At 29.4% G+C, this 24,219-nt stretch overlaps 1 protein-coding gene across 1 annotated transcript in view; it reads left to right on the forward strand.

Annotated features, from left to right (window-relative positions):
* The first annotated feature begins 8,382 nt into the window (after nucleotides 1-8,382).
* The window catches only part of LOC100205880 (putative ATP-dependent RNA helicase TDRD12), a 115,151-nt gene continuing 99,314 nt past the window's right edge, over nucleotides 8,383-24,219 (forward strand). Inside the window, exon 1 of the mRNA XM_065819174.1 lies at nucleotides 8,383-8,453. Within this exon, the coding sequence (XP_065675246.1) occupies nucleotides 8,430-8,453 (24 nt within the window). The 5' untranslated portion in view covers nucleotides 8,383-8,429. The remainder of the gene's footprint in view (nucleotides 8,454-24,219) is intronic.

The raw sequence follows: 24,219 nt of genomic DNA on the forward strand, positions 1-24,219 counted from the left end.
TTGGAAATGTATTTGAAAGTTCTGACATTCATAATTATATTGATTGGTTATATTAAGTGGTATAGTTATATCAAGTGATTTTACAGCGGTTAATAAGATTCAGTGGTTATGTTTCGACAAATAAATAATCAATAACAAAGCAAATGAAGTGGTTACGTTCAAAGCAACAAAACTAATAAAGTGGTTATGTTCGGCAAAATAAACAAACTGAGAGATCGTGACGTGATATTTATGTTAAATCATTATGGACAATGACATGATTTTCATAATAAACCATTATACACGATTTGGTTGGAGCCATAAACATAACAAAAGAAGAAAAAAAAGTTTTATTTGCATCTAAGCGATTTTTTGTGACCAAACCTGATAGTCTTCTTTAAATATCAGCGTTCTTTATTTATTTTTATTTCTTTACGATATCTTTACTTGTAATTTTTGTTTTATTTTTATCTGCCTCTTAAATATTGTAATAAAGAACAAAAAAATAAAAAAAAGATGATGGTTGTGTTAACGATATAAATAAAGTTAAAGTAGTCGATGGTAGTTGTTATATGAAGTTGATGTTAGTTGTTACATGAATTTTAGTATTTGATGTTAGTTGTTATCTGTCAATGATTATGACCTTTAGTGCAGTTGTTGCTTTTATTTGGCCTAAAATATGTATGATCATCATGATCAGCCTGCTACTGGTAACATGTAACCCAATCCATTCTGTTTTATACCTTGCTGCCTTGTAGGAAGACTAAAACAAGTACACGTTCATGCCTATGGTAATATATATATATATATATATATATATATATATATATATATATATATATATATATATATATATTTGTTATTAATATAGTTAGAGGTGTCTTAGTTATTGTGTTAGCTCCCCTGTAGTTTACTACATATCTATATGGCTGTGTTCTGTCTAAACGTCTGGCGCGGAGTTCACTCACCTGTAAATTGCTATCTAAATGTTTGTGTTCTGTCTGAACCTCTGGTGCAGTTTTTGCTCACCCGTAAGTTACTTTATGTATGTTAGTATTCTACTCAAATCTCTGATGCAGCGTAAGCTCAGTAAGCAACGAGTAACTCCAACTTTAAAACCTACGCTTACCTTAATCTCTAGTATTAAGTTAGAAGTAATGTTTTTCCTAATGCATTTTCAAAAAATCTCCATCAATATTTTAAAGTACTGCTTACAGGAACTTCTGACCTGCTTTAGCTGCCAAGCTTGAGCATCTGTCCAATTGTTGTAAAGTTATATCACTTTCTAATTTTTACAAATACTATATCATGGTCGCTGCTCAAAGGAGCTATCATCTCTAGTTCTATCAATCAAAATCATTACGGCCGTGGCGCAGTGGTTAGTTTAAAATACTTGTTAAAAAAGCAAGAGATCCAGGGTTCGAAGCGAGGTCTAGGAATATTTTGCGCCGTCGGTAAGGAAGGAAACGTGGTTTTCCTAGTTATATGCTCTTCCGCACTGCTCTGTGACAAAACCGTAATATCTTTTTTGGGAATCTAAAAAAAAAACAATAAAACACATTCTCGCTTCACTTGTTATTCAGCAAAGTCTAATCTTATACTGTATCTGTCCCTGCTTACTCTGAAAACTTTTTTTCGCTTAGTTTTTTTCCCTACTTCAACCTTTTGCAACTCTCTCCTATCTTCTTGTTTTCCTGATTTGTACAACTAAAAACTTAGGGAATAAAGTTTTCATTAGAATAGAGTTAAAGACTAAGAAAACGGTTTTCAAGAAAAACCGTTTCCGTGGTTAACTCTATTCTTCGTTGTCTAGTAACTTCCAACTTAATTGTGGTTGCTAGTAGTCTTATTGGGAGTGAATCAGAATAAAAAAGTATAATAAAAAAAAGGTGCAGTTTCATCGCCAAAATCAAAACTTGATACTGATATAAATTAATTGTTAAAAGAAAAACTTCCATGAGAAATTTGAAAAAAAAAAACTTATATAATAGAAAATGATACAAAGAAGAAAGTAAAGATATTGCAAATATTGTGAGGATAGAAATAACTTATTTGTAGAGATGCCATGAATATTCGGTTACTATACGGTATTCTGTAAGGGTCTGCGTCCCGTAAAAAATTTATTTCAATAAATTGAAATAAATTTTTTACGGGACGCAGAATTGTCTTGGTATTGGTATACCAATTCCATTATAGTCTTGAAATGTTTCAAGACATATCAATACTTTTTCAAAGTGGTCTTGCTACATAAAAATAATTTCAAGAAAATCAAGACTTGACAAGACTTGATTTTCTAAAATTAAGTCTTGTCATTTAAACCAAAATTAAATTAAATTAAACCAAAAATTAAGTCTTGAAATTAGTTTTTTTCTCAAAATATTTTTTTATCACATTTTTTCACAAAAAAATCATAGATCTGTTTTCAGTATGTAAATGTTTAATTTTAACTTGAACTGATTAACATTCCATATCACTGATTAAAATTTGGACAATCTAAAACACTCCTTCAACTGAACGCGTATTAATTAAACTGTAATACTGAAATAATTTTTGTGACGTCACATTCGACTAACCCCCTCCCTCTCCTTGTCACAAAATTTTGCTCACTCCCCCCCCCCCCCCAATTAGTGTGACGTACTTTATTGATGACCCCTTAGTACAAGGTTAAATTTGTATAAGAAATACCAAATCATCAATAAGATCGATGTCACATGGCTTCTTTGGTCTGGCGTCAGAAATTTGAGTGCTGAAAACACCCGTTCAACACTAACTTGCGTCATTAGAAGCGCTGTGATAATTTTGCACGATGATTGTATAATCGAAGGGAAAAACTCTATTCCTTCCAGAGGTTTTTTGCACGTCAAGGTTTCTTTTTGTTTCAAAAGGTCGTGCGCTAGTTTAGGTAGACTTCGAAGTGCGCCTTTAAATTCTCGCACCTCAATCCCAATGTTCTGAATAGATCCTTGATCAGATTGCTGACTCTTTTTTTTTCTTGCCTGCTCCATTCTCTTAAAAATTTTGGGAAGCTATTTTCTCATCCGAACTCCCGGTAGAAAAAGTTTCACAATCTTCCTCCAATCTATGAAAACCAAACTTTTGCTTATTAATCTTTTTTTGAACCAACCAGAGAGTGTCCTCAGCAACTACCTACAATTTTTAAAAAGATAACAAAATAAATTTGCTTTAAAAAACTCTAAAATAACAAATATATTTTCAATTTCTAATCGAAGTTATCAAAAATAAAATCTTTTAATCAAAATTTAAAAAACGTTCTCACAAAATAAATGATGAGAATAAACACCTGTTGCTCTTCGTTTAGAAGACATTGATAGTGTAAGTCTGCAAATACCGCTGCACAGAAAAAAGGATTACTCATTAGGATTGCTTCCCTAGTTTCCATAGATTGTTTTATGGCTTTAGCAAAAACAGGTTTCTTAAAATCACCCTCCATTAACTGTTCTTTTAACAGTTCCCAAACATAGACAAAGTGTCCTGGCGTGAGATCCTCAAACTGAAAGATTTGAATAGCAATAGCAGGTTTTTCAAGAATACTTTGTAATTCCTTTATTTGTTTCCACTGATAGGGCTGCACTGCAAAACTCTCTTTAGGATATTTTCCTTCCAGCTCTTCAACAACATCACGTAATTCTAAAAGACGTTTAAGCATTTTAAATGTACTGGACCATCTAGTTACATTGTCTATAACTGCCACCTATATTATAGAACATATTTTATTCTTGAAATATAACAAATAAACATATTTATTAGTTTGTATAAAAGATTTATAAAATTACTTTCAAAGGTTTTGTATTTTTGCAAAATTCCATACATCAACAACTTTTTAAACAAAATGCTAAAATGAAAAAACTAAACTTGAAAAATATAACCCTAATTAGAATTTATTCAGACCAACAACAAGATAAATCTGTAATTAAACTAATTAAACCTTCTAAATAAAAAGTTTTTAATTAATGTTGCTTTATTAGGTTTTAAAATAAAGTTATAATTTACCCCCCCAGAAATGAGGATTATTTAAACAAAATATCGCGGAACATATTCTGATTAAAACTTTTAATTTATTAATTCTTCACTTAAATTGCAATATATAAGTTTATGTTTAAGTTTATTTTAATAATAACAGTGTAAAGGTTTCGCGTCAGTTTTTTTTTTTTTACGAGTTTCAACTTTTTTAACTGGTTGCTGTTTTTTTAAATTACTTATAAAACGACGTAAGAAAGAGTATATCAATTACATATAACAACTAATGAACTTGCTCGTCGGAATTTTTTTTAACAGTAACAATGATAACAATAATAGTCATAAAATGATACCCAAAGTTAAGACGAAGTTTCTCGTTACCTGAAACGTTTTATATTAAAAGAAACAATGATTAACTTTATTTTTAACTTCTGAAGAGATCTCGCTACTGCACAACGGCTGCTCCTAAAATTGCGGAGGGGTTTGGGGTGGACAAAATTCCCCCATTCCATTTTTAATATCGCCCAACTGCCGCTAATAATGAATATAATTATTATTTCTCAAAGTTATAAACAAAAAAAAAATTTCTCTTGACTATGTTACCACTATTACATGTTACATGCATTATGATTTAAAATTAAACCAACTGGGAAGCTAAATAAAGCTAATAAAAACCTATTCTAAAAACAGAAAATAATAATATAAGTGTCAATAAAGCAATGTTAGCAATCGATATTACAATAATTTAAAACGATTTATTCAACAAGTTCGTTCAACAATGAGTGAATAATATTTGTCTACTATTAAAAACAACATTATATTCCATCAAAAATACAAGAGAGCCGTGAGCCGCTAGATTTTTCCGGCTCCGGCTCCACCAAAAAACAGCCGCTCCACGGCTCCACGGCTCCACAAGCCTGGTTTAACAAGGCTTTTTGTTTCAAGACGCAGACCTTTCGTATTATGCCTATTGGTTGCATTTTTACTACTTGGTATTTGGCAAAATATCGCAAAGTATTCCACCGAATACTAGATGATAACAAAAAAAAGAAAAGCATAAAAAATGATTACTTATGACTATTTTATTTTAATTTTTTTATTATATCAAGTAATTAGCGTATTTGATACATAAAAAAAAACCTTTTCATCTTTGATGATAGCAAATGATTGCGCTTTTTATCATATATTGAACATACTTCCGAAAATAACCATTCGCTATGTACATTGCCACCCGCAAATAATAAGAAAATATTAGCAAGTTCTGTAAGGATAACGTTTTGCGTTTGCTGACCACCACTTATAAAGGTTTGCAGTCCAATTTAAGTTTCATGTAAAAATCTATTTCATTTGCAATTGGACATTTTATTTGCAATTGGACATTTCTTTTCCAAATCTTCAAATGTCGGTATGTTTTCGGTAAAAATTGGTTTGATTATTTCATTTACATTTCTTTTTCTCACGAAGTAAAAATAAATTATTACTAGTGCTACTAGCCTCAAGTGATGGTTTATCGGTGTCAAGCAGTCTTTCACTGAGAAGAACTAACCTTAAACTGAAAAAGATTGTGAAAAATAAAATAAAAAATATGTGATAATTTTTGTTATAAATTGTTACTTTTGCGGTTGCTAAGTTACAAAAAAACCCAAAAACATTTTGTTTACTACGGAGTGTCCCTTGGGAATCGATGTAATGGTCTCTTGTGGAGGTATTTTATTGTATGGAATAAAACAAACTTGTTGAAAATTAAAAAATATTTTAAACAATACCTTCAAAAATAAAAATACATAAGAATGTTATTGCATCCCACTTGAAAGATGTAAGATGCCATCAATAAGAGGGCTACATAATGAGTGCCCATTACCTCTCTCCGTCGTCTCAGAATGAGTTCATCAGAGAATGTGGTAGTATTATCCGAAGTGCATCTGTCAAAGAAATCCAGAATGGTCTCTACTTCACCATCATAATCTATGGTAGCCCTAATACATCTCGAACTGAGGAGATAACCTTTGTTATTCGTTTTCTCCTCTATGAATAAGTATCTAATCGCTGGCAATTCAAGGAATCATTTTTGTGTGTTGAAACTTTTGAAAAGGAGAAAGGACTCAATATAGCCAAGTTTATCACTGATGTGGTTGCAAGGCTAGTTTTAGATATTTAAAACTGTCGCGGTCAGGTATACAATAATGGATCTTATATGTCTAATGCTTACAAGGGAGCCCAAGCCTTAATAAGGCAAAATTATTTGTAAGCTCTGTACCTTCCTTATAGCGCACGCATTTAAATCAAGTCCTTCCCGACGGAAGATTCTCATTGAAGTGATAGAAATTTCACTGTGTAAACTTTCTATAAAGAGATAGAGCTCTTGTACCAACGCGATCAAACCACTTGCCAAAACACCAAGAGAAATGTCTTGAAAAACCTGACCTTACTCAACCATGCAAGAGCTTTAGAATAATTGTTATCATTTTATGAGTTTGTATTGCTAATTACGATTTGGTACTAACATTTACTGCTATTAAAAACGTTAGTCGTCTTCTACAATCTATAGCTATTACCATCAATGACAAGCTACGTTTGATTAGACAGCTGCTATATATCTACGATATAGTTTTCTATAATTTGCAGGTTTTTTTTATAATTTGCAATCAAGAGCCCCTAGTACTACGATTAGGAGCTCTTGGTTGCAAATTCTCTAAGAGGCTGTAGCTAAACCGCTAAGACTCGAAACTAAACTCGCTACTAAAAGAAATTACAAACCAAAGCGTCTTCACGATAAAACATAAAACACAGCCCATTTCCACGACAGCCAAACAAAAGAATTCAAATTGAAAATTTTTAATGTTAGTTTAAATCCAGTAGATTGATTTATAATTTCAGGCGAGCAGAATGGTTGGCAATATCTTTTCATTCATTTAGTTGGATAATGATGATATTTTTGTTTAAAATAAAGCTCGCAAATATACTCGATTTTATCCGAGAGATGTGAACAAAGAGGATCTCATTGAAGAAGTTCGCCGTTTTACAAATAAATATATATACATATAAATATATATACATATAAATATATATACATATAAATATATATACATATAAATATATATATATATATATATATATATATATATATATATATATATATATATATATATATATATATATATATATATATATATATATATATATATATATATATATATATATATATGTATATATTCATTTGTAAAACATATATGTTTTTGTTCATTTAGTTGGCAAATTTGATCCTCTTTGACAAGTCAGTCGGCAAATGTAGACCCATTAAACAAGTAAGTCGGTAAATTTAGACAGTCAGTCGGCAAATGTTGATAAGGCAGTTGGCAAATTTTAAAAAACAAGTACCTTTTTTTCTTGCGCCGGCCCTGACCGTAAGCCTAGAATTTTTAAAACTTAACACATAGTTCAGAACTAACAAATTATCTTTATACTTAAACATTTTTCAGCATTTATCTAAAAAGCATTTATCTTGAAAATCTCATAAAACATAAATGCCATTAATACAAAAATCTTTGAAAATATTCGTCTTATCTTTAAAGCAAGACCTTTTCTATCATTAAAAGTTCAAAACTTTTTTATTTTTATTTTATACACAGCTATTTATCATACGCCAATATGACATGGCAAGTACCAATAAAACTAAATTAAGTTCTTTCTATAGACAGCAGAGAATCTCTTTTAGCATTACATTTTGTAAAATCAAGCTTACTTAAAGCCATTACTTAAACAGATAAATGCATTTACCAAATCATAATATATAAAAATACATTGTTTATGTTTAAACAAAAAAAGTTGGGAATTCTCTTAAGTTGGATTATAAATAACTTTTTAAAAATAATATAATTAAATTTAGCACTAGAGAAACTAGAAACTATATAGAACCCTTGAAAAAAAAAATTTATTTAAATTCTCTAAAGCATATTCATAAAAATTCCGGGAGTTTACTGTTGTATCGCGAGCAACCTGTGTTACAAGCAGTCCGTATACTTAATACTTTGTTGCCATAAAATTGACCACATGGAATTTTTCACTTGGACTGTTTTAGAAAAGCATTTTAACGCGTGTTGACACTTCAGTTGTCAAAAATCAGTTATTATTATTGGCACATTATTTTTCATCATTTTTTTCGTCTTTCCTAAAATTCTGTTTTGATATATTTTTTCACATAAAACTAAAATATCAGGTAAAGGACTTAGGAATATTAGGAGAAAAGCATGAGATTTAAGGAAATTTAAAACCTAGAAAATTTGTATAATAAAAAATATATATTTAAAGTTTTTTATTTGTAAAAATATAAGTATTAAATAGTGATATTTGTAAAAACAATAAATGCAAAAGCTGTAGTAAATTTGTATATTAGTTTACCAGTTAAACATAGTATATGTAAACTGAATCTTTTATAGCAAGTATCATTAAACTGTTGAATCAAGGCTTTGAACATGCAAGTTGTTTCAATTTTAAAGGTATTTGTAGCTTTAAATAATTAAATAATAATAGGTTTAATATTTGATTTTATTATAATGTAATATATTTATAAATGTCAGCATTGAAAAAATTTATAAGAAGATGTTTATTAGTCATCTGATATCATCATGAAATAATAAAAATAATGGAAAATTCTCATCTTATTTTGGTAAAACTGCAGTTAAATGGCGTAAAAGTTTTGTTTTTTTGCTTGTTGCAATCTCGTGTAGAGACTTGCTCAAAGTGGTGACTTTTTAATATAAACAAGGAATATTTACATCATCAACTATCTTATAACCAACAATACATACATCAACTATCTTATAGCCTGCTGCTACAAGGGAGTGCTGCTACATCGAATATCTTATAGTCTGCTGCTACAAGGAAGGGCTGCTAAATCGACTGAGGGTTTGACATGGGGCAGCAATCTTTTTCCTTTTTTTGTTTCAATATTTCTAATGTTTAAAAAACCTCTTTATATATGTTTGGAAAGTGCTTTTATATAGTCATACGAATGTTGAAGTTTTAAAATTAGATAATTCCATTAAATCTTATGAACAATTATGTGACAAAATCAGATGCACATTTAAAATAGTTCTTTTTTTCTATTGAAAAGTTTAGCTGCCAAATAGAAAGTAGCCTAAAGTAGGAGATACATACTGTCTTGTTAAATTTAAAAAGACAACTAACACATGAAACATAAATATATATGGTGTCCATAAAATCTCTGTGTTTTCTTAGTCAAAAATCTTCAGTGATAGTGAAATATACAAATTATAACTGAAAAATATAGACCTGATCATAGCCTAACCATTAAGGTAGTTAGTATAGGATAGAAGTGATATATGATGTAATGGAATGTCATGTATGGTAATGGTCTACCTGGTTGGCAGTCAAGTAATTAATTTCGCAGCCTGGTAATTTCCAATCTTATTTAAAATCTTTCCAGTATTTGACGTGAAGTCTTAAAAAAATCTACTTGTTGGTCCTCCATATAAAATCACATTATAAACAGGAAAGTCTTCAACATAGTAGTTAATTAAGACTCTATACATATAATAAAAGTTATCTAGTTGGATGCGTTATATTACTATTATCTTTACTTTAAATGATATGCTAGTTGCATGTTTTTAGTAATGTTTTATGTTGATATTAATTCAGATATTCAGATGAAGGTAATTTACTGTAGGTGAACTGAATATAATCCAAAATTTTCTGTTATTTTTTTGAATTTAAGGTTCAATTATGGAGATAAAATTAAAGAAATGTAAATCAATTTTCTGTTTAGAATTTAACAAATATGGTTGTATATTCATTATTTTTTATTTGGGCTGGTTTTTCTAATTATGCTCTTTCTTTTCTAGAAAAGGTCTAAAAACATATTGTAAACGCAGTTGGACCCGCTCTATCTACTAAACCTGAGCCTCTTTTCCCATCATTGTAAAATTGCATCTCTTTCTCTTTTCTATAAATACTGTCATGGTTGCTGCTCAAAGGAGCTATCATCTTTAGTTCCATCAACTATAACTAATTCTTGCTTGACTTGTCATTCAGCAAAGTCTCATTCTTTTACTGTATCTGTCCCTGCATACTCTAAAAGCTTGAATTTGTCTAGTTTTCCCCCCTGCACTTTAACCCTTTAAAACTCTAAAAGTTTTCTATTTGAAAAAGAAATAGAGATGATCAATAAGTTTGTTATGATCAAATGCACTTTAAAACTGTATTATGTCAAACGCACTTTTATTAGAAAAATAAAGTTATTAAATTAAAGTTTGATAAATTTTTTAGCTTTAGTAAAACTATATGGTTCAAATTGTTGCTAGTTCATTCTTTTTTTATTAATATCCTTTTTATTATTTTGATGATTTTTTTATTTTTTTAGAAAACATTATGTTTGTTATTTAAAAAATTTATTTATAATATTTCAATACAAAAGCTGAAAATTTGTAAAAAAATGTTATTAAATACCCAGTTTTTTTAACTCTTTTCAAAACTGTATTTTATTTTAAACTAAATTTTATGAGCTAAAAATTGGTTGTTCAAAACACACATCGAGTTTCCAATCGAGTTACTTGTCAGATTAGATTTATGTGTGAACTAATTACTAGATTTGTATTAAAGTGTCAGGTGAAGTGTAATTCACACAAGAGAAGAGCAATTTAACGTAAGACTACACTATTTACGTTGAGCTAAAAACTTTTTTGTTTGGTAGCATTTAAATAACTCTAGATAATTTTTAAGCAGTTCTTTAATGAAGTAATTAATTTTTATTTTAACTGTTTTTTAATGAAATAGTTAACATTTTAAAAAACTGCACACCATTGTTATGATTATAAATTTTTTGTATTTAAATAAAAATACATAAAATATCCTTATTGTTTACAAATATAATAATTTCAGATAAAATAAAAAAATAACTTTTTTTTATCAATATAATGAATAAATAAGATACATGTTTTAAATGCATTTTTGTGATCAATATGTTGTTAAAATGTTTTGTAAATAATAGTTTTCTTGCAATAACTATACTTCATCTTGTAATTGCCTACAATAAAGGTATTAAATAGTCTTTTTTAAAATTTCTATATTTATCAAATATAAAAATCATTTTATTTGTGTTGAAGTTTATAACTCACAATCTAAAAATCTAAAAACATTTATCAGTTTTTTACTTTAGCCATAAATTGTTGGTATTAACTGACATTTTTCTTTTTTACTGTATTTACTTTCTTAAAGCTGTGGGGGCTCTTTATAGTTTATCAGACTACTCAATTTTTTTTGTTCTTATTAGAACCCTCTCAACCTTTTATACCAAAACAGGAGCCTAGATGCCTGAAATTGGTTAACTTAGTTTAAAATTTGTATGTATATACAAAATTTATATTTGTATGTGTATACAAACTTTCTATATAGATGAGTTAGTTTTTTCTTAAACAAATAAAAATTTTTTAAACTTATTTGATTAGAAAATAGTTTTTTAAAATTGTGATGCAGTCTAAAATCATTAAGTAAATATTTTCATTTTGTGCAAAAATTAGACAACAATTAAAATACTCTCTCGGTTTCTATTCAGGTTGGTTGTATGCAAGTTAAAGCACCAAAGTATATATCAAATAATTTACAAAGCTTTTATAAATTATTTGATATATACTTTGTAATCTCATACATTTGAAATTCTTTTTTGAGAATCTTTATTTGTAGGTTTCAGCCCTTCGAATAGAAAAAAATAAAGCTGGCAATTTTTTGCCAACCTTAAACTGTTAAAGGTCGGCATCTTGATTACTTCAATCTTTAATGCAAAGAGACAGAGCTAGCACTATCTCCTTTGAATCTACATCATTATTATTACACATAAAATTAAATAAAAGTTTGAAAATTGCGTATGTAGCGAGCAAGTTTGCATCACATTTACCTAATTCTTCTACATCTATTTTGATTGGTTGAAGAGCATTCAAAATTTTCATAAAATTGAAGCATAAATATCATTAAACAAGTCATTTAATGTTTTTTTCACTGAGTCCATGACTTTTTAGAAATCTTTCAACCATTGTCACAATGCTGTTTTGTCTGGTCCGGCAATCTAGCAGTAAACTAAGTTCAATTCTGTGCTCTATTTTTACATGATCTTGTAAAATAGAATTTCTTCTTAACAAAAGTGTAAAAACATTAACTGTTTTTCTAATTATTTATAAAGCTGCATTTATATAATTTTTTTCACATATTTAGGGTTTCAAGGAATCAATGTGTCGAACATAGTAATTTTCATTTCCTTTAGAAATAGTACCGATTACAGCCAAGTGTGTGACATGGTTAGAACATAATTCATGTATAAAACCAAATCTTCTAAATTTGATCATTTCTGCAGCAGTTTCAGTGGTTGATGTAACAACATCTGAACAAGTAATTGCAAACTCTGATAGTTTCTTTTTAACAAGGTCAATTTTTACTTCAGCTGTACAGCTTCCAAGAATTTTAACCAGTTCTAAATTGATAACTAACTTATTGAAATTGGTATTGATATTTGAATATCTTCGATGTGTAGACTAGTCTGTTTATCAAGCATAAGACTAAATTTTCCCTTTATTTTTTTATGTGATTTTATTTTAGCAATAAGATAATGACTTTGTGTGTTTGCTGAATCACGTTTTCAGCTCTCGAAATTTGGGTTGCCATTCAATAATGCCGACCTTACTGCCAACCTAAAAGTTTATGAGGTTAGCAAAAATTGCTGACCTCGTTCCCATATTTTATGGTAAAACCTTTATATCAAATATTTTTTACCACCTGATGCTGACCGTATGCCAACCTCAAGCAGATTAAGATTGGCAAATTATTGTGACCTCATTTTTTCTACTTTCGAGGGCTGCGTTTTACAAACTGCTAGAGAGTATTTAGTGTTTTCAATTTAAAGCTTTTTTTTTTAACATCTTCACTTCCAATAAAGCTGCAAGCAATTGCATAATAGATGCTAGCTCTTTAGAGCTGCAACCATTATAGAAAATAGAAAGAGAAGCAACAAAAGATCAAAAGTAAAAGTTAGTCCTTGAAGATGAAGGGTAGATGACACATCAAGTACATTACCATTCATCCATGTCTAAATCTAAAAAGATCTAGATTATAGCGATAATGATTGGCTGAAAAAAATTCAGTTTTTAACTGAGTTAAAATTCACCAACCACTGAGAACCCTATGCTGTAGCAGAAGTCAGATCCTTTTCAAGCTCAAATGCCCCCTCAAAGCGATCAAAGAGGCTTTTTATCAAGACAAGAATAAATGGTAGAATAGTAAGAAGAGTGCTGTCCATCAAGGACAGCACTCTTCTTATTAGAACTTTTGTATTATGATTGGTAAAAAAAGATTCAATAGTCTTAAAGATGTTACCTGATACACTGTAATAAGAAAGCATATGGAGAAGACCAATATATATATTTTTTTAATTTTATTTTTAATTCACCTCCCCAAGGCCGAGAAGGCCACTACAGATGAGGAGGCTACTTGTGGCTATAACCCTCTCTCAACTCTATAACTACGAAACACAAACCTTGACGAACAAGGACGCTGCGCGGAGAAACAAGTTGATATGCCAAACTTATCAAAGGCTTTAGAAATTCTAAGAGCGATAGCCTTAACCTCTAATGCACGATAAAACCTATAGCTTATTACCGTTAGCAAATCTCCGGAGAACACTAAACTTAAGTAAACACCTTAAACATACCCTCCATGTAACTTTTTTTATAATTTTGTTTTAACTTTTCAATTTTGTAACTTTTTTTATAATTTTCTGTTTTAACTTTTCAATTTTGTAACTTTTACCGAAAATATATTTAGCTGTTGAAAAATATCAACTGCATTTTAGGCCTTGTTATAAATATGTTAAAAAAGAATACTACTGCTTTAGGAAAAACTTAATTAAATTAACTACAAATACAAGAACTATACTCAGCTGTTACAACCATAAAATATATGTCCATCAAACTAACAACAAGTATATCTTTCTTTAATCATCACTCTCAGACTGTATTGGAATAATCACTGACATGTTGAACATCTATATTTTGCCAGAATTAATCATTAATACTGTTCTAAATATGCTGGTTTATGACAGGTTTGACTTGACCTTCAACTTGAAGGAATAAGTTCAGAAAATGACTCAGGTTGTTCACAAGGTCTCTCGGGACCAACGTTTTTACTTTCAAACTGTTCACATACTCTGTTAGGATCAATATTCTTGTTAATCAGTTCGCGTTCATCATATGTTATCACTTGGAACTGATGTTTAAGTTGTTTCAGGCATTTTTATTTGCTGAACAAAGGATTATTCATGCCATCTGCTGTTTTAACTAAAGGTTTAATGCAACCTTTCATGTGGCATTTTACAATCTGATCTACCTTTCTATTCTGGATATGACCATCTGAGATGTCAACACTTTGTAGTTAACCTTTCCAACTGCTGATAAAATAATGGCTGAGACCCACTTCTCACTCCCAATATATTTCCTTACATAAACAAGGTCTTCAGGTTGAAAGAATTGACTTTTATTACTAAAAGTACCTGGAAGCTGTTTTTTTTTTGATTTTGGTGATGGTCTCAGGAAGTAGCATTGACAATGGATTTCTTAATCTACTACCTAATAAAAGTTCAGCCAGAGAAACACCAGTTGTAGAATGTGGTGTTAAGCTATATTTAAAAAAGAATTGCATCTCAACATCACTCCCTTGAAAAGTTTTAAAGAGTTCTTAAACATTTGAACCATTAGTTTTTTTGACCATTTGAGGCTTGATGATACGGTGCTGCATAGATTGGTTTGATATTATCTGAAGATAAAAACTGTTTATATTCTCTACTCGAAAACCCAGATTCATTATCACTAACAATAACTCTAGGAATACCATGGGTTGAAACTATCTCCTGAGTACCCTAATTGTTGTTTTGGCTTCAGTGCTTTTCACAACTTCCACTTTGATCCATTTGAAGAAACTGTCAACTACTACTAGGAATATTTTCCCATTAATTGGACCTGCATGATCAATGTGTTCTCTCTCATGGTCTACTTGGATATTCCCACGGATGAGACTCAGTTAATGGACACTTCTGATTTCTTCGACAGGTCTCACAATTTTTTACTTTGTTCTCAATTTCGGAATTGATTCCGGCTACCAGACATAACTTCTAACTAAAGCTTTCATTTTACTCACTCCTGGATAAATCTCATGTAACTCTTCGAATGCTGTTTCTCGTAACACTCTTGGCCCCACTACTCTTTGCCCCCACAACAAACAACCTCCTTCTGTTGAAAACTCTGAAAACCAAGGTGTGTATGGGTTTAGCTCCATTTTACCATCTTCCATCATCAATCCCCTGTCTAAGTCTTTCTTTATAATCACTCCTAATATGGGATCATTGTATGTGGCTATCCTCAACTGTTTCTCTGTAATAGGGGTTTTTACTATCTCTATCAGTCACCTCAATAGTTTTTGAGCGTGACTTTTCCTCCAATGCATCTAATGGTAAACTGCTTAAACCATCTGCAGCTGCATTCTTTTTACCAGGATGATATAGTAGTTTATAATCATATGCTGACAGTAGCAGTGCCCAGGGTAATATTCTTGCAGCTCTTGCAGAAAGTTCCTTCTTTTCTGAAAATAGCTTCAGCAGAGGTTTATGATCAGTGTGCAAAGTAAACTTGTGCCCATATAAAAACTGATAAAATTTTTTTACTGCAAAAACTAATGCTAATCTTTCTTTTTCAATTTAGGTATAATTTTGTTCAGTCATACTTAATGTTCTTAAAGCAAAACTAACAGATTTTTCACTTCTATCATCCTGCTCTTGGCTCAGAACAGCTCCCACACCATGTGGACTACTATCACAGTGAACCATGATTTTCATTCGTCCTCAATAAATTATGGAGCGGTTCTGTAATGGAAGCCATCTTAGGTAAGTAGGCATTGTAATAGTAAGCCATGCCTAAAAATGCTCTTAACTCTTTGACATTGGTGGGTCGCGAAACATCTCTGACTGCTTCCACATTTTGTATTGTTGGTCTGCAACCTTCTTGGCTGATTACAAAACCACAGAGTACAACTTCAGGTTGCATAAAAGAGCACTTAGATGCTTTAAGAGTTAATCCTGATTCCTTCAATATTCTTAATACGGGTTCTAAGTTGCTCAAATGCTCTTTATCAGTTTTTCCAGAAATGAGTATATTGTCCACTCATACTTTCACAAATGGTAACCTGCCCAACCTTCTATCCATTTCTCTTTGAAAGATGCCAGTTGCACTATGAACACTAAACTGAAGATGAGTTGACTGATATAAACCTTGATGCATATTTATTGCTAGAAATTTTTATGAAGCTGCATCTAACTCAAGTTGCTGATATGCCTGGGACAAGTTGAGCAAGCTGTATTTCTATTCTTCTGCGATAGTGATTAACTGGTCAGTGGTGTTTGGTATTGGATAGGTATCCAGAGTTGCAGCTTGATTTATTGTAATTTTAGAATTCCCACATATATGCAATGGATCCAAAAGATCTTTTGAATTCTTTAGAATAGGCACTATAAGTGCTGCCCGTTTTGAATACTGGACTCTTCTCCAAACCCCTTGGTCTTCCAAGTGATCAAGCTCTTGTTCAATCCTAGTCCTCAAAGCATATGGTACTGGTCTTGGTTTATAAAACTTTGGTTGTGGATCCTCATGTATGGGTATGTGATATTTAAAATCTTTTAGACGTCACTAAACACCTGGAAATTTTGCCACTAATGCCTCTACCCTCAAATCAAACCCATTGCAAAAATTAACATTTCTCATTCCTTTACACAATTCCACCCATTCTAGGTTTAGTCTCTGAATCCAATCTCTTCCCATTTAATTTCTCACTAAATTCACAATACTCTGATAATCTGCATCATTCCATGATATATTCATTTATTGATTCCCCCTCTTTCCTATTTCTTTTATAAAATTGAAATCATTGTGCAATAAAGTTTGGGGTAGGTTTTATGTGATTCATCATTAGCATTATTATCTGAGTAAAAGTTTTATTTTTAGTATCATTTTCGCACAAACTACAAATAAGTTTGTATGCAGGTCCTCCAACAGTTGATAAAAACACTGCTTTTTGTAGTTCTGCATCTTTAATGTCATTGGCCAGTAAAAAATTTTCAAACTGTTCAATATATTTGATAAAATCATCCTTTTCTAATTCAAAACTGTATATATTAGCTAAATGCATCATTTTCACTTTGTCACTAATTGTTATAAATACGTTAAAAAGAACTACTTTAGGAAAAAACTCAATTAAATTACCACAAATGCAAGAGCTATAATCAGCTGTTACAACCATAAAATATATGTCCATCAAAATAACAACAAGTACATCTTTCCTTGATCGTCACTCTCAGACTGTATTGGAATAATTGCTGACATGTTGCACATCCATATTTTGCAGGAAACCGGATTACACAGTTACAACAGGTTCGCACCCTGAAAATTTTAAGACAATTCTTATAACAAAACTTGCCTAAAACAAAAAAAATTCCTGCATGGGCCTTTTGCCTTTTATCTGAATTTAGGTCTCTTACTAACTTTTACTTTTTTCTATATTCTGAAGATAATCCTCAAATATTTTTATATTTACTACGTTTATGTTATGTTTAAGAATTTTCATAGTATTTTTCGATATTTAGATAACAAAGCTCATAGGTAACATAAAATTGATTACATTTTAGTAATAGTTTTTTTATGTTTTACACTGTAATTTTTTCGTATCGTTTATAATTTTTTGTATTAATATATATTTAGATCGCTTTTTTATTAAAACGATTTATTATTAATAGTATTTTGTGTTATATTTCTGCTTATTTTCACATTTAAAAAGTTCCTTCATTACTTTTCTTCTTTGTGAAGAATTTTTTAATTTGAAAAAATTAAAAATCACACTCAAAATAACTCAAAAATTGCACTGAAAGCAAGTTATGAAAAGATTTTTGGAATTAAAACTTTGTAATTAAAAATTGAATGAAGAATTCGATATTTTAAAATTGTTTTTGTGTCACATGATTCAAATTTAAATGAACAAATTTTTGTTACTGTTTATTTAAATTTTAAATAAGCGTGTATCTATTATTTATTATTATTGGTACTAAGTTAAAAATGCAAATATAAAAATATTGTGTATTAAAAAGTATATTTTATTTTTTATTTTTTTTTAAAATTAAAAATATAAAGTTTAAATAGCTTTTTAAAAAACTACTGAAGCTCTTTAGTTCTTTTATTGTTGTTGTTTTTTTACAGTTTTTAAAAAATGTTTTAAAGGAAATCTTTACAATGGTCATTTAAACTTATCAAGTTTATTTAAATATAATTTAAAATGTCAAAACATTTTAAAAAAATTTTCAATTAAGAACTTTTTTATATTAATGACGCTCACAAAAACTTAAAAATATTTCTTTGCTTTTTTATTATTGCCTTATTACATAATAGTTATTAAAGTGATGATTTATTTTAAATGTGTTAGATGTTTTTTACCATTTTTGTTTATGTAAGATAAATATGACTCAACCTAAAAAACAATAAATTTTGCTGTTTAAAAAAAATAGGTGTGTAGGCGGGTGCCGGCGATTGCCTTGCATTCCTACCAAGGCCTGCTTCGTGTCATTATTAAATATTGTGCAACATATAAATTGAAACAACGTTTGACAGTTATAAATGATAATTGGATTTCATTTATATTTAATTCATCTTCATCTTCTTGAAACACCTCTGAATAAAATTTTCAAAAAATTAGGGGTTGCACCCTACACCACCAAACTCGCTTAAATTTGGCACAAATGTATAAATGTTAAGATTTAAGTAAGGTAAGACTGAATTTTTTTCAAAATTTTTTTATCACATTAACAATTACAGCAACTTAAAGTTTGTTAGATTTTGACTGAAAAATGAGGAAGTGGGGTGGGGTGGGCGAAATGCTGGAAATGTGTCCGTTTACTATTACCCTTATAAGGTGCTTGTAGTAATTTTGCAAAGCTAAAATTCGGTACCAAAGAAGTTTAAAACATGTTTGATCTGAAAATTGTAGATTTGTATTTCTCAAAACAACAAAATATAGTTTATTTTAAGATCTACAAAAATGTAATAACTTATGACAATAAAAAAGAGCATTGACAACTTTAGCTTTAGAAAAAATCTGACTGATAGAAAAACTTTTGGTTTTGATTATCTTAAGTTTAGACATATATCTACTTTATAAATCAATTTTGTTTTGGCCTTATTTTTTGTTGAGGAGTTATTGATGTTTTGGTTTTTAATTTTTCTGAAGAAATTAAAAAAAAAATAAGTTAGCAAATTCATTTTGATTTTGAAATTTTGAGTCAGTTAATTAAATAAAACACAGTATGCGTGTCATGTGATTTGAATTTTTACAAAGTTGTTACAAAATATTGGACAATATTTTGTAAATTTATAAATTTGATACTAGTTATTTTCATTACATAATAGTTATGTTGTTAAACTAAGCAATATTATGTACACTTTTTTTTGTGGATTGTTTGATTCTAATGAAATAGTGATTATCTCATCAATAAAATAAATAATAAAATGACAAATGTACATAATAATATCCAATAAATATTTTTGTAGACAATTAGTAGAGAATTGACAAAAATTAGTAGGTAATTAGGCATTTAAAAAATATCTATTAAAACTACAGTTGAATCCCGTTAACTCGAACCCTGGATAAGTTGGACTTTTACAAAGTCTGACAAAATTCTAATTCCCCTTGAACATTCTCTATCAACTTACTGTAAAATCATCCGCTTAAGTCCTACCATTCATTAACTTGTACTATTTTTTGAAGTCCCTTTGGCAAAAAACTTCGCTTAACTAGGGCTTTTATTTTGAATTGCATATAAGTGCATATAATAACAAAACTTCCAATACTTCAATAAAAATTTAAACGCTCGAAAATAAAATACTTTTGCGTCAAATATAATTAAACATAGCTAAACATTTTCATGAAGATCTTTCGATTCAGTTAAGCTTCAATTAAATTCTATTTGTTAATAACTATTAGATTAAAAATTCAAAAATATCAATTAAAATTCAAAACTTAGAATGTTTGAAAATTAATTACCTTTGCGTCAAACATAATTTAATGAACTAAACATTTTCACTGATATCTTCCATTCGATTATACTTCGATCAAGTTTTATTTACTAAAAATGTTGAAGGCTGTTAAAAGAAAGCCATCAAGTAGACCGATAACAGAAAAATACAAAATACTAAAAAAACTCAACAAAGGAGATTCATCTGTATCTATATCAAAGAAACATGGCATTCCAAAACAAACATTGTCTGGATGGTCAAAAGAAAAAAATACAATATATTTAGAAGTAAAAAAAAAATTAAACTTCTGCGAAAAGAGTGTGGATGTGGGTTTCTCTAAATGAGGATTTGGATAAAGCATGTTATATGTGGGTTTTAAACACTTGACACCAAAAAATTCCTGTGTCTGGAACCAATTTCATAGTCAAAGCTTTGCATTTTGCAAAAGAACTTGGTTGTGACAACTTTCAAGCATCCAATGGATGGTTAGATAGATGGAAAAAAAGAAACAATGTATTGTTTAAAACAATATCAGGTATTCTATTATTTAATTTTTTCATTGGTATTTACATTTTTTTAAATCATTTGTTTAAAAATTAGTTAAAAAAAATTAGAAAAATAATTAAAAGCACTCCATGTCATTACTCTGCACAAAAAAAGAGCTGGATGACCTCTGAACTATTTGAGGAGTGGGTTAGAGGAAACAACAGAAAGTATAATATCAATGGCCCCTTTGTAAATGATTATGGAGCTTGTTATAAACAATCATATAATATGGGAGTAATCAGAAAAGTTGCTGTAATCGATTTCTGACTCACAAAAAAGTGTGTAGAGATAAAAGTTCGTTTTTCATTTTAAAAGTTCATTTCATATTTTAATGATTAATACTATTCTTAAAAATTTGTTTATAAGTTTTATATAATAATGTTTGTTCATTATTTTATAATGATAATAATATAATTGATCTTATAGTATTTGAGTAATATAGTTATATTTTCTTTTCAGCATCTCTATGTGTGATTACAATGCAAATTATAAAACATTTATCAAAAAGTATGAGTGAAAATAAAAATAATTAAGATTTTGATATTGCTAATGAAACATTCCTTCAAATTAAAAAAGAGAGTGTAAATACACACTTTACTGCTGCTGGAGTATCTCCTATTAAAGTCAAAGGATTGCATAAGGTAAAATCAGAGAAAGTAAACAAAAATTGACTGCATTAACAAGCTCCATTAAAAAAAAGTAGCCGCTTCCCTTATTATATCAGAAGAAAGTTTTAAAACACAGTCAAGTTTTGGTAATGAGTATATGGAAAAGAACAAACTTGTTTCATAATGGTATTGTTAACTAATAAAGTCGAGTCCAAAGCAACATCTAAAAAAATACAACTGACTATGCTTGCTTCAACTGAATTGTCAATTAAAAAAGTTTGTGAAACATTGCATATAACAAACTGTTGCTTGAACTGCACATAATATCGTAATGGAACATTGAATTGCACGCAAGTTAGTATTAGAAAAATGCAATTGAGCCATGCCTAATCCTAAATTAGGAAAAGCTCATCCTGATGTAACAATTCAACTGGTCAAGTCTTTTTATGAAGATGATGAAAACCATGAACCACAAACCCAGAAATAAAAATAGGGCTTTCAAGATTTTTGCACATTGCAACTGTAATAATGTGTTACTGCTGGTTCTTCAGAAACACATTCAGTATGCGCCTGCACTATTCATCAGAATTTAAAACTGCTTTTACATTCTTGGTGTGACATACAAAAAACTGTTACTTTTTATTGTATGTGGCATGACTAATAAAGGCTTAGTGATGCGAAAATATGAAAAATGCCTATCAACTATGGAAAATGTTATAAATTGATTGGAGAGTTTGAAGTGACAATGAAGTAGAATTTGATCAGTAGACAACAATAGATATGTCAAAGCATAACACATCATAAAGTGTTATCGTTTGAATTCATTGAATTAGTATGTAAAAAACTGATAAAACTTGCACCACACTCCCATTTATCTAAGAATCAAGCATCATACCTGAGATCAAGAAAGGAAGATATGAATGAGGTAACAGCATTATTTCTGGGTGATTTTTCAGAAAACTCTAAATTTGTAGTTCAGGACGAAGTACAAAGCCTTTATTTGACAAATTTAAAATGTACACTTCATCCTGTGATTATTTCAAAAAAAAGGTTTTCTCAAGCACAAATCTTATTGTATTGTTTCAGGTAATATGATGCATGATGCAAACATGGTGTATAAAATTATTGATGTTGTCAGCAATGATATTAAAACAAATCTACCTCAAATAAAAATATTGAATACTTTTCAGATGGGTGTGCAGGTCAATATTCCATTTTGAAGATTTTGGTCTTTCTGCTAAATGGAACTTTTTTGCAATTAGTCAGGGAAAGTAACATTGTGATGGGATAGGTGTTAGTGTCAAATGTTAAGCAACACTAGTAAGCTTGCAAAGAGATATGGGTAATCATATTTTATCTCCACAAGCAAATTTACAAATATTGCAATGAAAAGATTTAAGATGTACATTTCATTTATACATCATCAGAAGATTTAACTTTTTGTGAGTAACGCTCTTAAAGAATGATTGGATACTGCAAATACCATACCTGGAACATGTAGTTACCATCAGTTTGTACCACTTGGCCATTAAAGATAAAAAAATAATTAAATATACCTTTTATTATCTTTGAAAAACATGCAACATTTTTATTGATAAACTCAAATAAATTTTTTATTTGTATGGGATCATCTTCCAAAATATTTTTGTTTTATTTTTGACTTACAATTTTCTTTTAATGCCTTTAATAAAACACGTTTATTAAAATAAGTAAAACGGAATGCAAATGTTGCTTTTTTTTCTAGATAGTCGCAAAGCTATGCAGTGTTGATATAGATTTTGCTTTCATTCATGACTTTATAAACATCCATGTACCAACAGTAAACTTAGTACCAGGTGATTATGCCCGTGTTTCCTATGAGCAAAAGTGATGGATAGGAGTCATTGAAGACATTAATCTAGAAGAAAAAGATGTGTTTGTCAAATTTATGTTTCCAAATGATCCTTTATGATTGTTTAAATGCCACCAGTAAATAGGCAATACTGGGTTTTAGTTGTCCATATCATTTGCAAAGTTGAAGTACTGACTGGTTCGTAAAGTTGATATACATCTCATCTTTAAGAAAAGAAGAATAAATTTTTTTCTATCAGTCAAATAAATTTTATAGCTATAATTGTCAATGCCCCTTTTTTATTGTCATTAATAAGTACATTTGATGAATCTTAAAATAAACTACATTGCCTTGTTCCGAGAGATACAAAACAATAAAGATTTTAAATTTAGCAGGTTTTAAACTCTTTTGGTACCAGGTTTCAGCATTGCGGCATTACTAAAAGCGCCGTATAAGGTCAGTAGTAAACGAAAACATTTTTGGGACTTTCCCCCCCTCATTTTTCAGTCAAAATCAAACAAACTTCAAGTTGCTGTAAATCCTAAACAGCCAAGAATTTTTTATACAAAATTTAGTCTTTTTTAAGTTATGTCTCTAAACATTTGTGCCAAATTTCATAAAATTTGGTGATGTAGGATGCAGGTTTGTGTTTTTTGAAAATTTTTTACTCCTCTACGAATAAAAAAAATGGATGATATAATAACAACATTAAAGCAGAATTTACATAATTTATTCAACTTGATACTAAAATCTTTTATATTTTAAAAGTTTTTTTTAATCAAAATATATTCATTCATGTTTAGATTAGTTTTGTTACAAGTTGAACAAATAAATTAAATTGTCTGAAAATCTATTAAAAAGCGGCAAAATGCATTGCATTCTGAATCAAAAATACTGAAAGTTAATCATTTAGTTTTAATCTCATAACAGGAAAAATCCATATAGGTTTTCCTCTATCCCATTCATAACTTTCAATAAGAGAAAGTATATCAAGTATATGATTATATATTTTTATATTTTGTTTATGCTTTTGTAATACATTAATGATGTTTTTTGACAATAAAAATGAGCACCAAACTACAAAAAATAATCAAGTGTACAAGTGTTTTGAATGATAATACTTTGGTATAATTGATGCAGTGAAAATAATCTGTATTCATTTTAAAATCATCTT

The sequence above is a fragment of the Hydra vulgaris genome, chromosome 15, assembly GCF_038396675.1.
Source record: "Hydra vulgaris chromosome 15, alternate assembly HydraT2T_AEP".
NCBI lineage: Eukaryota > Metazoa > Cnidaria > Hydrozoa > Anthoathecata > Hydridae > Hydra > Hydra vulgaris.